General features: G+C 42.9%; 3 protein-coding genes across 6 annotated transcripts in view; 2 read left to right on the top strand and 1 right to left on the bottom strand.

Annotated features, from left to right (window-relative positions):
• The window catches only part of hlcs (holocarboxylase synthetase), a 27,738-nt gene extending 15,238 nt beyond the window's left edge, over positions 1 to 12,500 (top strand). For all 4 annotated transcript variants that reach the window (XM_022247821.2, XM_022247822.2, XM_087146444.1 and 1 more), the window contains 8 exons: positions 243 to 1,111; positions 2,785 to 2,967; positions 5,685 to 5,953; positions 6,679 to 6,746; positions 7,304 to 7,464; positions 8,691 to 8,805; positions 9,137 to 9,350; positions 10,505 to 12,500. In XM_022247821.2, coding sequence (XP_022103513.2) covers positions 243 to 1,111; positions 2,785 to 2,967; positions 5,685 to 5,953; positions 6,679 to 6,746; positions 7,304 to 7,464; positions 8,691 to 8,805; positions 9,137 to 9,350; positions 10,505 to 10,682 — 2,057 coding nt within the window. In that variant the 3' untranslated portion in view covers positions 10,683 to 12,500. The remainder of the gene's footprint in view (positions 1 to 242; positions 1,112 to 2,784; positions 2,968 to 5,684; positions 5,954 to 6,678; positions 6,747 to 7,303; positions 7,465 to 8,690; positions 8,806 to 9,136; positions 9,351 to 10,504) is intronic.
• LOC147796625 (uncharacterized) overlaps positions 1 to 18,205 on the bottom strand; it is a 19,434-nt gene extending 1,229 nt beyond the window's left edge. The window contains exon 1 of the mRNA XM_087146450.1: positions 16,334 to 18,205. Coding sequence (XP_087002576.1) covers positions 16,589 to 17,581 — 993 coding nt within the window. The 5' untranslated portion in view covers positions 17,582 to 18,205 and the 3' untranslated portion in view covers positions 16,334 to 16,588. The remainder of the gene's footprint in view (positions 1 to 16,333) is intronic.
• LOC110986168 (uncharacterized) lies at positions 13,567 to 14,841 on the top strand. The gene is made up of 2 exons (XM_087146857.1): positions 13,567 to 14,481; positions 14,776 to 14,841. The coding sequence occupies exons 1-2, from the start codon at positions 13,567 to 13,569 to the stop codon at positions 14,839 to 14,841; spliced, it is 981 nt and encodes a 326-aa protein (XP_087002983.1).

Here is an 18,205-nt window from a genome sequence, read left to right as displayed (position 1 = left end):
ATTATAATCATATCTCATGATTTGGGCATATTAACCCCTCTCCTCAGGGTTTGGTTTTTTCTCGGATACCGTTTATTTACTCTTAAGTACATGTACATGACTACATTCTTGTCCTGTTTGTATATGCTTGATGCAACCTTGCCCCTGTGCTGTTTCCTATGAAAACTCAATATTTCTCTAGCTCAAAGACAATTCCTACGCCGAGTCTAATCTTGAGATCCTTTTTCTTTATCCTTTCCAAGGTGTTGATACAATTGGTGAGCCCTTCAGCCTCATCAATCAAGACCCCAAAACCCCCTCTCCATCCCCCTTCCCATCCGGCTCTCCTTTCCACCGTTCCCCTTCTGGAAACAGCCTCTTCCAAAGGTCGGGTTCCTCCCAAAAGGACGTGAAACCTCTTCGCAGGAAACACTCTCAGGAATTCATCAAGAAACTTGAGGAGCAGCAGCGAAGACTGTCCCGTAAGTCCTCGTCGGAGTCTAGCGATCTCGGAAGCATTTCGGTCGAGATGGCAAGCCCAGGACTTGACGATGAAGTACTGGTGGACATCAAAGGGCATCCAAAATTTCACCTGGGAGAAGTGGAAGATGTCTCCTCTGGGGATGTTGGTAATGGCTCCCAGAAGCCTCCCAATGTTCTTGTGTATACGGGAAATGATGACGTGGACGACTCCAGGTACAAGATTGCCATGACTTTTCTTGAGAAATTCCTTCACAGAGATCGCTACGTTATCTACCATTTGAAACCAGAACAAGCTTTGGCCCATCCGTGGGCTGACAACTGCATGCTGCTTCTCCTGTTGATGGGCACTGAACCGATTCCCGATAACACGCTGAAGAAGTTCACCGATTATGTCAAGTCTGGCGGGTTCCTCTTCTTGCTCAAGGGGCAAAGCACCACTCCCCCAAAAAACCTGAGTGTGTGCACCATTGAGTACTCTAAAGCTCTCGGGGATGAGGTGCTGTCCTTTCGAGCAATGTGCTTAGAGGATCCCTCCACAATAAATTTGTTTCCCAACGGACAGGTGAAGGTTCTTGCAGAGAGCCAGGGAAATGCTGTTGTTGCCGAAACGTCCTTTGAAGGGAGCACAGGAAAAATCCTATCTTCCCTAGTAAGTCAAGGAAGTCTAATTACCTTCAGTGACATGACTGAATGTGCTCAGTGTGGTAATGGCTTTGATGGCACCATTCATACATGTACATCCAATTCTGAGCATGGCCAGAATGCTTACTGGGATGTTGCATCATGGATGAATCTGTACAGTTGTACACATGGACATGTTTCTGCAGCATAGTTACCACTTTAGAAATTACCCTAAACAGTTTGTTTGCCACAGGGTACCGATGTAGTGCCAACAGTTGTTTGTAGAAACAAACTGTATATGTACGTACATTTACGGTTCATGTACATGTACATGTAGATGGTTCATAGGAGCACATGAGTTATTTTCAAATGCAAAACTTTTTTGTGAAATTAAGGTTAAATTGTGTGTTACATAATGTACATGTACACGTATACATGTACATGTAGCAGTATTGGGATGGCTGCATTGTCTGAAACAGTGAACTGTAGTTGTTTCTTTCTTCGTTTGTTTCTTACCTCGCCCACAAACTAAAAACACAAATTCCAGTATGTAGTAGATCTACATGTATGGTTGAGATGCTCTCCCTATTTTCCAAGGGAAAACTTATTTTTGAATTCTCATTTCCATTTTCAACATGCTCAGGAAATCAGTTGTGGGTTAATTATTAACCCACTCTCTTCCTGTACATGTACAACTTTGCAGGGCAGGAACTTTACGGAGGCATCTGATGAGGCACTTGCCTTGATGTCCCTGGTCTGTGCCTCGATGCTCATTTAAACGCCCCCATAGACAAATTGATTTTCTAATACAAGTGCCCTTTGCAAATGAGAAATTGCCTTGCCCTTTCAACATGTTCAAGAATGGAGTTCCCACCCTGACTTTGCACAAGCACTGTACAGGTAGTGCTGATAAAATTTCAGTCATCACGATCACATCTCTATCCATGAAACATCTCCATTTGAGATTCCCATAACCACATAATGAAAAGCTGTTAACAGCTGTGTGCCTGCAGTTGGCCCCCAATTTATCAGATTACTGAAATGAATTGGGCGAGTGATGCTTGCCTGGGTGTCTAGCAGTTGATCATCGTCAGCGCACACTGTGAACGGCTTGGATGTGATCACTCTACAAAAATAGAAAGGCAGCTCTCCTGGATGTGATTTTAGTAGCAATTATCCGGTATTGCATCCACACCACCAATTGCATATCCGAGCCAGAAATTAAAATCAGGATTGTCATTAATGTCCAATATCACATCCACTGTTTCGCTCTATCATACAGTGCATGTGCATGTAATTCTGGTCATTATGTCTGGCTCAGATGTGATTTAGATGATACCTGCAAAACTCACAATCATGTACATGTATCTGCAATCAGGCCCTCCAAAATCATCTTTTCATTTTTAACACAACCACTTCGCTGCATGCTCACGGCGGGCTAGTACACGTACATGTCATGATGAAAATGTACGTACATGCACATGATCAAAGCAATTCTGAACACTGTGTTTGTCTTTTTATTGTTTTTGATTATCAATTCAGGTGAAAAGTGCCTTACACTGGAAACATTTCAACTTGACAAACAATGTCCTTTTAAAAGCATAAAACTCTTTGAAGCAATGAACATGTATCACATACATGTAATGTACCAATAAATGCTCTGTACCCTCGCATTTTTATTCTGTATATCTCTGGCAACAGGTCCAGTTTCAACTCCTCTCCCCGGAGAATCTGGTTCCAGACACAGAGGCTTTCACAGAACTGAAGCAGTCAAATGAGGCCCGGCATCAGGTGATCTTTGACCTCTTAGGTCGTTTTGGGTTGAAGTGCGCGACCTCAGAGCTGCCAGAACTGACCGTTGGCTACTTACTGGGAGTTAACGAGGTACATGTAACATTGAAATGTACTATGAGTATGTTTTGCTCAGTCACATTTATTGAGTATGCATACGTGTACCTCTTTATCATTTGGCTAATTGAAACTTGGAAGGGGGTTGGAGGAGAATTTGTGATGCCTTGTACATTTTTCTCAGTTGTCTTATACTTTGAAATTATTTCTCTGATGAGTGAGCTGGGGAGTAATGTCTTGCCCATGTTTTGGCTCAAATTTTGCTAAACTTTCGAGTTTCATAAAAAGTCACATTTCCTATACTTGGAGCTTTAGGATCTTACAGTTTCCAAAAATTTCCAATGACGTGCAAGAACTGCTGATGAATGAATGACAGGCTGATGTTTTAAAGCTAGTATCAAGTTTGCCTGCATGTATGTTTATTAAGATCTGGGTACATCTCTATCACTACTCTGGCATGAGTTGGTGGACAAATCCTTTCAAAAGTCACATTCACAGACTGGGTACAGGTACATGTCTTTACCTTGTTCATGTACTGTACTTACCGGTGCATATAGATTCTGGAACAGGATGCTTGGGGTCATACAGTACAAATACTTGCATGTGTGCAGATATGGGGATAACGTACATGTACAGTGTATGTGCAAAGAATAAAAGAGTGGTACATTTTACTGTCACACTTGTCAGCAAACTTGATTATTTTCAACAGGTTGAAGTGCAAAGTGTCAAAGACGTTTTCTGGTACATGTACTTGGACTTAGACAAAAAGGTCTGACAGGTGACCGTCAGAAGATTGTTAGTACATGTACATTACTGTCAGACAACATGTCTCATGAGATATTGAAGAGAAAATAAATGTACATGTACCATGCATGTACATGTATATGGCCTCTTAATGGTTTCTTACTACAGTCGGATTTAATCACGTACAGCAGATTCAGCTTGATCAGCCTCAAATGAGAAATTAATGTCAGGTTACGTGCGGTATGTCAAACTTACAATGTACATGTACGGTATGTCCCACAGTACATGTGTCGTCTTCATTTGAGACCAGAAGTAAGATGGATCACAATTCCTGCCAGCAAGCGACCCCTGGCTGAACCGAGCTTCTGATTCAGAGCAGAGATCACCCAGATTTTGGAAATTCGAGCCTATCTTGAACAGAATGTTTGGGAGAGTATTTTTTTCCCTGTCATGATCTGGATCAATTAACTTGCAGAACTCGCAGGCCTCAGATGTTAACACTCATCAATCTTCGAAGACGGAAAAAATGGAAATATATTTATAACACATACCTGACATGCTTCAAATAATTTTGCATTAATTTAGACGTGGAGTATGATACATCATGCTCGGCGCATGTTTGAGGTGTGCCAATGTATGTAATGTGACAAGGAGGCAAGTTTTAATATTTCTGACACTTTGCAACACTGGCATTTTTGTTCATGATTAATTAGGGCCGTGTCATCGGGTGTCATTGTTTATCAGAAAGCGAGAACTAGTCGGAATGTGTGAGCTGTGCGGTATGGGCATGTGTTCTGTTTCTCCACATGTACACGTGACATGTGTGAAGTGCACTAGAATCAGGCTTGCCTGCCAACACGTCCGGCCTGGAATTACACAAATCTGTGAATCTAGTTGCCACTTCTCTAAGTCGATGTCACTCTTCGAAAGGCAATTCATTTTATGTCTTGTCTTGTGAGAGACAAGAACTTATTTACCTGTCAGCCCATACTTGTACATACATGTACATGTATATGTAGGTTGACGCAGGTTTCTCATTTCATTTAATCCAGTTGATGGGCATCTGTTTGTCACATGCTTTCGTTTGCATTGGCTCTAATCTTTGGGTTATAAAATTATGTGCACATGTATTGTACATGTGTGTGTGCTTTAAATACATAAAAGCTATGAGTAATATTACTCTGACAAAATAATTCTCGCTATACCACCGTGGTATTTCTTGTGTGGTGTCAGAATGATTACCGGTATGTGGTTTCCTGTATACACGTACATGTAAATGTAAACTGGTGTACAGTGTGCTACATGTACATGTACAATACATGTACAGTACATGTACCGGTACACTGTACATTGTTTGGATGACACTGAAATACATAGTTGGGACCCATACAACTCCACTCATAGACATGATACATGTACATGTACATTTAGATCATGTACACGTACACGTATACCTGTGCCTGTTAAACATGCAGACAAAAATACGTGAGCACGTTCATATGCCATGTTCATTTCGCAACACAGTATTACTATCAAAGGTTTTCCAGTATTTAAAAGTTGTGTGTCCAAATTTTTGTAGCTGCCCTTTCATCAGGGCCATTTTGCAAGTTTCTTTACTTGCATGTTAGTACCTGTATGAGTTACAACATCTTGTACATGTGTGAAGCCTCTTTTTTGCTATAACTTCATGAAGTGCTTGACATTGTGTGGTAGAATGACATCCTTGTGGCCCAAACCCTTGCATGCCATGTGCATGTGCAGTACGTGTATGTAACCCAGGTGATCATATTTAGTCAAAAAAAAGAGAGGAAACTTAAAGGAACGCACTCATCTTCTTTTTTTTTTCAGAAGGAGTTGTGAAATGAATGACCAGTTTATGCACACTGTGATCCATTATCTTTTCAATGTGCTTATTTGTCTTTTCAGTGTTGAATTTTTTTAAATATGGAAATTTGACTCTTGATGACAATGCTTCAATTTTAGCACACACACACTCTCTTCCAATACAGCGAGTAGGCCGCGCCTTCATGAGCGCCATCCAGCCAAGCCTCAACGACGGTCAGCTGGCCAGTCGCTTCCTAACCATGCAGTTCAGCAGTGACCCCCGTGGGGTCGGCAAAGTGACACCTGACCTCCTGCCAGTCATCACCGGCCAAAGGTCACCGCAGGGTGGTTCGTTTGACTTCGAAGTTTACAAGGGTAATCTGTCAACTAAGAGCTTGGGAAATGTTGTGCTGTACACGGAGGTGGTGCCGACAACTATGACATTGTTTGAAAGGTAAATTAAACTTGTTGGTTTTCAAAGGCTCAGGCTCAGTTGTGCTTTCTGTTTAATTTCATTTATAATTCAGAGGCATTTTCCAAATGTTTTTTGGAGTTGACATACAGTTATAAACCCTTCATCTGTTTCTGGTTTAACCCTGAAAAAGCATGTTTTGGGAGGGATCTTCCTCCCAGAACTTTGTTGTTCCATGCCCGATTTTTTCAAAGTTGGCATGCATGTAAAAACATTCCTTTTCAGTACAAATGTGGAGTTTTAAATCAATCTGGCATATGTATGGTTTTGTTGTTAAGGTGTTTTGAAGTTGAAGGTCATGTGCACGTCAGCCCGCAGTGGCGTTTTCACAGAGTCAGTGTCAAAATGCCCCCAGAGCGATACTGGAAAAAACAAAACCCCTAAGGGCTTGGCTTGTGAAAAAAAATACTCTCCAGTGATAAGAGGAAAAATGTTAGGCCCCCCCTGTTCTCTTTTCAGGGTAATGGAGTCCTGAAACAACATTCATGCTCTTATTCATCTATGATGCTACAAATGTTGAGGGAAGTTATAAAACATGGAGTGGAAAGAGCCTGGAATCATCATACATGTACCAATACATGTACATGTATGTGCATAACATGTACATGACTTCCATGCATGTACTATACATGTACACTGTACATAAGCAGTGTGTCGTCTCATGTTTTCAGATGCCTTGCTTCATCTTTCTTTTCCTCATTGTGCAGTTTCATGTTCAAGGTTCCAGAAGATGTTGGTGTTGTTACCATAGCAACCCGCATGACACAAGGCAAAGGTGAGAACAATTCTAAGTAAAACTGTATCACTGTAAATCCTCCTGCTGTTTTCTGTCCGTGTCGTTTCTTGCATCACGTTTGCTCCATTGTTTGTTTTTTTCCATCCCAGCCAAGGGTCATAGTGTGTATTCAGTGGTCGCAGTTGATTCTTAAATGCTGTCAGCAGCAACTGTGCAAGCACATGTACATGTAAAACCATAGTTATACAGTTTACATGTACTGTATAAAGTGTGCACATTTTAGTGCATTGTCTTAAGCTCTCTGCCACTAGATGGCGCAATTTGTGCTTGCTCCCTGTTGGCTCATGAACGATGATGTGTTCGACCAAATGTCGCATTTGTGCTTATTACTACATGTACTAATTTTGTCAATACATTGTCCATGTACTGGTACCTTTGGCAGCGTAATCTTCAGTTTTGTGATAATCATTGTCATATACATTGTCATTGCTCATGTCTCATTCTTCACCATGAAAAATATGATGGTCACTACCCCTACAACTGTCTTTCTGTATCAGTGTCAACGTGAGTTGGAATTGCAATTCTTTTTTTTGTAGGGCGAGGTGGTAACAAATGGCTTGGCCCCATTGGCTGCGCCATGTTCTCTTTGCATGTGCGTATTCCTTTCGGCTCGGAACTTGCCGACAAGCTGCCCTTCTTGCAGCACATTGCCTCAGCAGCTGTTGTGGAGGCTGTCAGATCCATTGAAGGCTATCAGGTAAGACAGCAGCTCAGACAAGTCATTCATTAAGCATGAAGAGTCTCCACAGTGTATGCAGTATTATGACGAGAGTGTCTTAATACACTCAAATGTACCGAAACCTTTTTCCAGTCGGTGTAACAAGGCAGCCTCATTACTGCATAAATCTTTGCTAAATTGAATACACCTGCCAAATCACGTTAACGTTTGTCCTAAGAAGATTCTTATTTCTTTATTGCATATGCAAGACTATAAAAAGGTCTGCATGCTCTTAGAAAGGTCTGCATGCATGTGAGTGCATTATGAACTCACATGTACCAATGCCATTTCAATTAACTGAACGTTGGTCATCAACGTTAACTTAATGGGATATGTTACATGCCAAGCAACCTTTGCTGTCCTTTTTATGAAGGATATTGACATGTCCAGCTGACTGGCAAAAATTAATACCACAAGAGCAAGCCTTTATGGAGACATCACATAATGTCAGTAAGGCATGGTTCCTTTAACATTGGCTCAGGAGCAGTCCCTGCCCAAATTTGCATGTGTGTGTGTACGAACATTTATGAATGGTTCCTCATGGGAACACAAATCTGCTATCAAACTGCGTACGTGCACCCTGTAGAAGAGCACAGCACAGGACTCTAGGGCGGAGTTCGGGCAGCTTGTTCTCGTATATTCACGAACAGCTTGAGTTGTCGTTCTTGGGTCGGCTGCTCGAACGCCGGGAACGTACAATTGGTCATCGCTCGTAGTTAGTGACAAGCAACATGGCAGCGTCCATGTCGTAGAAAACTATCCGATAGTTAATGCTTGGACAACTGGGCTGATTTTTTTCTATTTAAACAGGAACATTCACTTCTGTGTTGTGAAAACTAATTAATGTTAATTTTGCAAAACTTCCTGTTGTCTCTGACTTTGTAAACCATCTCTCTATTTTTGCAGCTGTTCAAAAATCAAAATCTCACGAGTTTTTCTGTGTATTCCTGTAAAACCCTGATAAGGAGGTGGTGTGTGATCCTGTTCCGAGAACAGTGTTGTTGAGTCGTGTTCCCGCCGTTCAAGTGCGAGAACAAGAAACCGGGGCAAGAACACTGCGCCCGAACTCGATCACGATTGCAGTCTCACTCCAATCGGAATATTGTTGTAATGTAGAGCAGTGTGTACTTTTTATAGCTGAATTGGACACCTGAGGGGAAATTGAAACTCACCATGCGGTGTTTGACTTCGACTATTATACTCAGGATATGGATCTAAGGCTGAAGTGGCCCAACGACATCTATTACAGCGACAAGATGAAACTGGGCGGTGTCATCGTCAACTCAAGCTCTTTGGACAACGTGTTCCATGCAATTATTGGTAAGTCACTGTCACTATGATCACCTGAGAATATTAGGGAAGGAGGCACAGCCAGCCACCAATCAGAACTTTTGCTGCTCTGAACCGTTTAAGAAGTTATTGGAGTACCGGATGATTTAAGCGTTTACAAGGACAGATTTTAACTATAGAAGTGTTTGATTACTTTATGCAGCAACAACACCATTGTTATTTCAGCAGATTTAATATAATAAGCGTATTGTTTAGGATGCTACGTAAGGAATTACTTGGTAGTCTGGTATTGGCATCTTTGTTATTTGGCGCTTCTTGTTCGGTACCGGTATTCCAGATTTCTTCTTTTTTCATCTTACAGGTTGCGGTTTCAACGTTGATAACAGTGACCCCACTATCTGCATCAACGACCTCGTCCGTCTCCACAACAAGCAGACCAACAGTGACCTGCCGTTGCTGACCGTAGAGCAGCTCATCGCCAGAGCCGTCAATCAGATCGAAAGCCTCATTGGTGGGTTCCAGAGAGAGGGGCCCAAGTTGTTCCTGGAGACGTACTATAGGAGATGGCTGCACAGGTATGGGATCAGAAATATATCGGGGGTACAAGAAAAGGTGCGAGTCTTGTACATTTAGGTTTTCATAAATAATTGAGAACTCAGTCTCAGTCAAAGTCAATTATGGTATCGTGTTTTGATAGCGCGACAGAATTTCATGCTGTTCTTTTTTATTTTATGCAGTTGTGTTTTGTCTTGATTAGTCATTTATAAATACCTCAGACAGTCTCCCTATTCAGCTACGTGCAACGTAAATGTGTATCAATATTTGATTATGCCCACTGAGAAGTGATAATGCCCACTGAGATTGATAATGCCTGTGGAGTAAATCACGTGCTGGCGGCTGGATACGAGACAGTTTCTTCATTCCTATTGGTCAAGAGTCTTGCGCTTCATGGGCTCACCTGTGGCCCAGGCATTGTTCGCATCCATCTCCAGTGGCCAAGCACATTATGTATTCCCTTATTTACCCATGAACTAGTCATTTTGACCCCCACCCTCATATACTTTTATTTTCCTCCTTGCATCGAGGAAGGGCAGCACTGTGCTTTAGTGTTCAGAGTCCATCGTAATTCCTCACAAATAAATCACAAGTCCTCAAAAATTCATCACAAGTCCTCACAAGTCAATCGCAAGACCTCACAAGTTCCTCACAACTCTTTCACAGGTCCTCAGAAGTTATGAAGTCCGAAGTCTGGTCACAAGCCATTCTAACAAAATGTGCTAAAGGGCACTTTCTGTCTCATTGTCCATCAACTGTCACTAGCAACCGGACTCATGATGTTGCTCGTGTTGGGCTCAAATCCAGCTCCCTGTTAAGGGATCAGTCTTGCCCAAGATACATGTACAAGTATGCTTTATTGGCAAAATTGCTCATTCCAATTGGGAAACATCTACTTTTCCTTCAGAGAACAGTGCTTGTTCTTAAATTGGAGCAGTGGTCTATGTGTTCACTCTTCATGTAACTGGGGAACAGCTTGTTCCAAATGGGAACACAGTGAATTCCCACATGCCCTAAGCATGGGCAACAATCAAGACCTAGCTCCAGGCAACATACTGAGATGCAAGTGGGAGCGTTCCAATGAGAACAGGAATGTTCCAACTTTTGAAACACTCCCTGACTGATAACTGTTTCAATTGGAAATACATGTACATGTTTTTCTCACATTCGACAGTGGCTGTAAGGTGCGCCTGGAAAATGAGTCAGGGCCAGAGGTAACGGTAGAAGGACTGGACAAGTCTGGCTTCCTCTTGGTTAGAGACCAGGAGGGGGTGCTACACAGTGTTCAACCAGATGGCAACAGCTTTGACATGACCAAAAATCTGGTGCTGATGAAGGAGAGAACACAGTGAGCCCTCGCTTGGTCAGATGCACGCAACTTGAGACCAAGACCCACATTCATTTGAAAGTGACATTAAGGAGGATAAAGATGTATAAATATTAGACAGTGCTACCACCGTAGAAGGGTTACATTTAACTGTATTTGCACAATTTTACTCCTTTTTGAACATTTTTTTGGGTTTAATTTTTCTACAGTTACTAGTTCTGGTCAGAATAAAGTCAGGTTTTCAAAAACTATTGTTTTTAATTTTGCTAATGTTATCAGTTTCATCATCATGTATAAAAGTCTTCAAAGAAAGATTATGTTGTATTATTGTATCATCAAATTCTTAATGGAAATCACCATGATGGTTCTTAATAGACCACCCACATGCATAGGTGTTGATACCCTACATGTACATTGGTTGGATTTAGGTAGAGGCTGAAAAAGTTTCATGAATCGCATCAGAGCCTTGTGTTCTCGGGACTGAAGATCAATTGTTGGATTGAAGTCCATCACAGGCAGGTCTCATCTAGAGTCAAATCACAGTTGATATCACAAGGCCGGTGAAACAGTTGATGGAATGAACAATCTCATGGTCATCATTAACCTGGTAGCGGCTTGACACAAGACGCCTGGCCTATTGAGAACTGAAATACAACAATGCTGTAACTTCCACACCTATAGTTTCTTTTCAATTGAGGGCTCTTTGGTTGCCTTTTTTTTTTTAAACTTGGTTGCAGGATTTAAGCACGTTGTGTGTAAATTTTGACCTTTTCAACATTTTTGAATGCAGACAGTTTATACTAGACGCATCAACATAGACGAAAAAAACACCTATGTTTACAACCAAAGAAATTAACAGTAAAAGTTGACTGCAATGTGTGCTGTGGAAATGTTCGAGGTTGGACTACACAAGTTCTTTGACATTATAGGTATTTTAACTGTGTGACTTCCTACTTCTCTTGAGTTTTTCCTGCGTCATTTGTATTTTAATGCCAATTACACTGCAGCATAAGTAATTCAGTCTAAAACAGAAATGTTCCCTTTAATGATGTTAAAAATCTGTAAACGGTGAACTTTTGAAAAGAATCTCTTACTGTTTTTTTTTTGCAGTCAGTCAAAAATGCATCAAGAACTGCATATCTACAAATCCCATTTGGTTTACTTTGTAATTCCCCCCCCCCCAGTAATTTTTATTTGGGCAATATTTTTCTTGAATTCCTATAACCATTAGAGTTTTTTCTTGTAATCTAAACCGTCATTACTTGGAATTGTAATTTCGAATTGAATCAAATCTTTGGATGTTTGGTTGTCTCCCTGTAGGAAGTGTGTTGGAACACATGGGTGCAGAGCGTGTATCGTTTTGTGGCAGTTTCAATTAGATGTAAATATATTATACATGTGCTTTTTTCGGTCGTAAACATAAAAATCCATGCATATGACATGGAAAGTGAGAGGCTTGCATCGTAATAATTTGGCCACAAGCACAGATATAATGAACAGTCTGCGAGGCGCTCATGTGCTTACAAAAGTGAGCATTATGCTAGTTTGAATATTAGGCCTGTGCACGCGTTTTTTTTTCCAGTAGTCGTAGGGAATCCTTGGATTTTTTATATACATGTGTTATTTTCTTCCAAGTCTTTTTTCTTACAGGTTTTTCTTACAACACAGTTGTCAGGTGAACTTCCATTGACAAAAGAAGTTCCCTTTTTCAATGCATGGTAGCTTTATGGAGTGTTTGTTCCGGCAGTGCTGTGCTAAACGTGGTAACGAACAACCTCAAAGTCGGACACATAGTAATTATGTATTAAACAATACATGTGTGCTGATTGGTTCAGTTATGGGAGTCGGTGCGTGGCGTCCTGAATAATTACTGTTGTTACATGTGTCGTGGAGTACCCTAAATTCGCGCAAACAAATCTTCGCGCATCCAACTCTCTCGCCGTGAAACTCTTCAACGAAATTATGCACCGACATTAATTTACTGTCGGCGATCGATCGTCACTTCAACGTTTTTTCTTTTTGCAGCTGGGTCTATGTGCGAATTAAAAGCTTTTCCAGGGAGAAATCGGAAAAAAATGTCGACTGTGCATAAAGCTTTACTTTACAGACTAAGTACAAAAATGAACCGGTGAAATTGTCTTGAAAATGGATAAATGATCGCCGTTCGTTCACGATCGATGTTGAACGTCCGATGCGAGCACTAATGATGACTTGGATCAACTTTCGCCAAATATTGAGAGCCTTATCAAACATACGGAGCCTGAAAAGTACTGTGCACCTTATATTTTGAGATTCCCGTTGTCGACGACGGGCGCGGATTCGGTAGCATTGTATTTTTGTGACTTTTTCAGAAGTACACTTAGAAAGAGAAGTTTTGTCATAATATCCAGATAAAGAACTCATATTAATGCTAATTATGATTTATTTGAAAGAATAAAAATGAATGCCTCACTGTAACGTCAAATTAAATTGGAAGAAAAAAATTAGAATCGAGGAGAACCCAAAAGAGAAAGTGATGGGAAGTCAAGCTTTTGCGAATTGAATTCCTCATTCAACAGACATTAACTGGCACATTTTTCAGAAGTAGGGCATTACTGATACCCCGTAAAATGACGTTGGCAATGTACGTACGCGAATTATGGTGACGTAGGTTTTACCCCAGCCGATCCGACACGTTTGCAGACGACATTGTTTCTGCTGCTTCGGTGACATCTGATGTTCTTCATAATATATTATTCCTTTTAGGATGTTAGTCAAACTTTCAAATACTGAAAATGAAGCCATAAAAAATTACTGTAGGCCTTTATTTCAAAACAGATTTTGGTCAAAGTATTATATAAATCTAATATAATTAATCAGATAAATTCTCGTCCATCATCCAAGACCTCCGGCTGCAGCCAGGCGACATCATGGTCAGCTTTGATGTCGTGTCACTCTTCACCTGCGTTCCCACATCCGACGCAAGCACTATAGCGACTGACCGACTCCAGGCCGACACCAGCCTCAAGGACCGCACCGACCTCACCCCCAACCAACTTCAAGACCTCCTCACCACCTGCGTCGATTCTGCCAGCTTCCAGTTGCGGGACAAATTCTATGAACAATCAGCTGGAACCTCCATGGGATCCCCTATATCCCCGGGTCTGGCTGGCATATTCATGGAAGAGTTCCAGCAGACCGCCATTGCCACAGCAGACCACCGCCCCAAGATCTGGCTCCGGTATGTGGATGACACCTTCGTCATCTGGGAGCACGGGCAAGACAACCTTCAACTCTTCTTGGACCACCTCAACGGGCTTCACAGCAGCATCCACTTCACCACGGAACAAGAGAGGAATGGCAGCATTTCATTTCTTGACGTTGAGGTGTCCAGAAGGGAGGATGGAAGTCTTGCCCGGAGGGTTTATCGCAAGCCCACCCACACCGACCGATACCTCAACAGCGCCTCTTTCCACCACCCCAAGATCAAATCATCGGTCAACAGAGCCCTCATCCGCCGAGCCTACAACATCTGCGACCAAGGGCACCTACACAAGGAACTCCACCACATCACGGCACTCCAACGCAACGGATACCAGCCCAAGCAGATCGAGACACAAGACCCAAGATCAAGTACCCCTCCCGGCCGTAGGGTCCCCTATATCCAAAGCCAACTAGATAAGACCCCTAGTTCTGTCACTCTCCCCTACCTAGGACGTACCTCCCACTACATCCAGCGTATCCTGAGCAAGCACAACATCAAGGTGTTCCACACAGCTCCCCTCAAGATCCACGGGATGTTGACTTCCCATAAGGACAGGCAAGATCGACACCGCCGACCAGGTGTATACAAGATCCCCTGCCAGTGTGGCAAAGTGTACATTGGAGAGACTGGTAGGGACCTCCCTACCAGGATCAAAGAACACAAAGCCCATGGCAGGAAGGGGGACTATGAGAAGTCAGCCATCATCAAGCATTCCCACGCCGAAGACCACACCATCAACTGGGAAGAAGCCCACCTCATTGCTAGCATCGAACAGTGGTACCCAAGACGCATTAGAGAAGCCTTAGAAATCTCCATCAGCGACATCTGGCAGCCCCTGCTCACCTCCCGGTCTGATGGGTCCTCTATACCCTAGCCCCCCCCGCCCATGGGTCTCCTATACCCAGGCAACCTTCCCCCGCCACAGCCCACCACCAACTGACATGCATCAGTACCTAGGTGGATCCACCAGCTGCATCCTCGCTCCACCTGACTACACAGAAGGATCCGTCACACTCCAGTACTCCAAGTCAGCTTATAAGCCCCAATCCATGTCGGCATCTCTTCAGTCCCCTGACGACGGACAGAGCATACTGTCCGAAACGTTGAGTTCCTCACGGTTCTTTTCAGAACCATACAGACTCACAAAGAGATCGTATCCTTGCATGGTGCTACCGCAAGCTTTCCACCCTAGATGCACAGAATAAGTGTCCAGTTCCCTTATCGCTTGGAAGTTCAGTTTTCATATTTCAGCACATTCATTAATTTTGCTGCCTAGCCATGGCCGATTGATTTACCGCAGTTATAGAACCACAGGGGTCATTTGACTGATAGGACAACTTGGTTAAGAATGCACTGCATAGGAGGATGAGATATTTTAAATGCAGCAGTTTTCGAGAATTTCGACGTTTTTCTAATTTCGGGTCGATACGTACATGTATTAATGCACTCTATCCAGGTGGATACCATGGCGCTTTCCATCAGTTGTCGACTTTATACGTCTTTGTCACAACAAAACTGGTCCCCCGGAGGCCTACAGTGTTTAAATTAAATGGAAATCATGCACATGTACACTGTACATACTTCAATATTTGGTGTTGTTTGGGGTTACAGTGACACTATCTCTTCTGCCCTCAATGTGATTAGTTCACACAAATGTGCAGAGGCCTAAACATCTCTTCCAAAGTGGGCCCCTATACTGGAGCCGTTTAATGGAAAACGATGTAAAACTGTAAATAAACAGATACAAAATATTTTGAGTAACAAGGAATAAGTCACTAAGTTCCATAACAATACACAATGAAATGTAGAAAACGCAGAAAGTCTAAGGACTGCAAAAAGTCTATTCTACCCAAAGTACAATGTACATGTATACACATGTACATGTAGGTCAACGTAAAAGGACACAAATAGATGTAAATACATGTACATGTAGAAAGAGTCCATGTACAAATTAATGGGTAAAAATGCAATGTGTGAGGAATGTAACTATGGAACCTCATAAAATGCAAACAGTCCTGTGCGTACAGACAGATAAAAATGCAACATGCACAGTAGTGAAAATGAAGAACACAGGACACAATGTACCGGAAATCTTTGCTTAAACATACTGGTGAAAATGCATGTACATGTCAAATTACATGAACAGGGCAATACTCCATAACACGCTTCAATTTAAAAAGATCAACTTGTGAAGTCAAAGAAGGCAAGATAATTACAGACAGTTCCACAAACAGAACTTACGATAAAACATAACAGGCACTGGCAAGAATGTGTGTATTGTAATTGTATACAAAATACTACGCACGTGAGTGGAGGAGGTGAGTGTAACGCTGAGAGGGCTTTATATACCAGAAATAAACCCTAAATTGGACTTATAATAGACTACAGAGGAACTATATATTATAAAGGAAACACAGAAATGGTAAACTTACGGATCGTGCTTGAACAAGGGCTTATAAACAGGTGTAGCAAGTTGTAAAATGTACGAGTGAAGTAACGTGAATGACATGGAGCGGGAAAGTGAAAAGCGATGGTAGAGGGCGCTAGACTAGATTACTGTGGATGAGCAGCCCGAGAGAAGAACTCGAGGCAGAACACTCCCTGCCTGGCATCTGATAGATGTCAAATCTAAAGAACATGATGATAATAACAAACAGCATGGAATACACAGTGAGAATGTAACACATTCATTCTGAGGATGAGTTGCTAGAGTCTCTAGCGAGAAGGAGAATGACTTCAGTCACGGGTCTCAGGAACAGTCTCTGTTCTCCATTACGGATGATTTTTACTTCAATCTTCCTGACTCTGTCATCTCCACTAGGGAAGGTCTTAGTGACCAACCCCATGGGCCATTCAATCCTCTTGGCTTGAGAGTCTTTCATGAGGACGACATCTCCCTGTTGCAAGTTAGGTTTCTCAGTATTCCACTTGCGGCGTTCTTGTAGATTCATGATGTACTCTCGCTTCCACCTCTCCCAGAACATGTTGGCCAATCTCTGAACGCGTCGCCACTGACATCTGAAGAGATCCTTGTCATCAAACTCACCAGGAGGGACTGGGGGTGTACCGACCTTCTGCGTGAGGAGCGTCGCTGGGGTGAGAATGAATGGAAGGTCGGGATCCGTAGAAACTGGAGACAACGGTCTTGCGTTAATGATGGCAGTCACCTCTGCCATGAGCGTAGTCAAGACTTCATGAGTTAGCTTGCCTGGTCCCAGCTGAAGCAGCATGGCGTCAAGGATGCGACGAGCAGTGCCGATCATTCTTTCCCAACTGCCACCCATGTGTGAGGCATGGGGAGGGTTGAATTTCCACTCACATCTATTGTCTACAAGCAAGCGCTCAACCTGTTCCTTCTGACGTCCTGATGAATTGATGCCAAGCTCTTTGCAGGCACCTATGAAGTTAGTCCCACAATCAGACCTGAGCAGCTTTGACGGTCCTCTCAAGGAAAAGAAACGTCTGAGTGCATTCACAAAGCTGGAGGTGTCCATTGCCTCGATCACCTCGATATGTACACCTCGAGTGGCCATGCATGTAAAGATGACGGCCCAGCGTTTGTTGTTTGCTTGACCTCCTCTTGTTCTACGGGTCGTGACTGACCATGGGCCGAACACATCTAGGCCTACATAGGTGAAGGGAGGGTCGGCACTCAGGCGATCTGGGGGTAAGTCTGCCATGATCTGCTCTTGTTGTTTACCTCGTAGTCTACGACAGGTAACACAGTGATAGATCAAACTGCTGATGACTCGCTTGCCACCAAGGACCCAGAAGCCTGCTGCTCTCACTGCACCTTCGGTCAAGTGTCTGCCCTGATGGCGTACCTTTTCATGGAAGTGTCTGATGAGAAGTGTGGTGACGTGGCACTTCCCAGGGATTACAGCTGGGTGAGCTTCATCATTAGAGAGCTTGGACTTTCCCAGTCGACCTCCAACTCTGAGTAGATCATTCTTGTCAAGAAAGGGATGGAGCTTGATGAGTGGACTGGATTTGGAAATCGGCTGCCCACTCTTGAGACTTCTTATCTCGTCTGCATAGACCTCATTCTGTACTGAATGGAGAATCGTCACCTTTGCCCGCTCCAACTGTTCTGGCCTTTGGTGCTGCTGACATTGGTGCCATCCATGACATGAGCTGCCATTGTCCGTCTGGGAAAAGGAGTCAGCAATGTGGGAGAGTTTTGAAATGGCAGTCTGAAGATCCCTCCAAGAGGAGAAACATTTGAAGCGCTCACTTCCCAGGCCTGCTTCAGACACAACTGTCGCACAGCTATGTGGTCGTCTGGGGTCTGACTTCTTTGTCGT

Source organism: Acanthaster planci, linkage group LG15 (assembly GCF_054643075.1).
Source record: "Acanthaster planci isolate LZ-2023a linkage group LG15, COTS_SCS, whole genome shotgun sequence".
In the NCBI taxonomy this organism is placed as follows: domain Eukaryota; kingdom Metazoa; phylum Echinodermata; class Asteroidea; order Valvatida; family Acanthasteridae; genus Acanthaster; species Acanthaster planci.
Note: the sequence above shows the minus strand (reverse complement) of the source record. Positions and strands in the feature narration are given on the sequence as shown.

What these genes read in the sequence shown, in the direction of transcription:
- LOC110986168 (XM_087146857.1), top strand. Translation starts at nt 13,567, where the DNA reads ATGGTCAGCTTTGATGTCGTGTCACTCTTCACCTGCGTTCCCACATCC. An exon ending in ATCGACACCGCCGACCAGGT is followed by an intron (nt 14,482 to 14,775) that starts GTATACAAGATC and finishes TCTATACCCTAG; the next exon opens with CCCCCCCCGCCCATGGGTCT.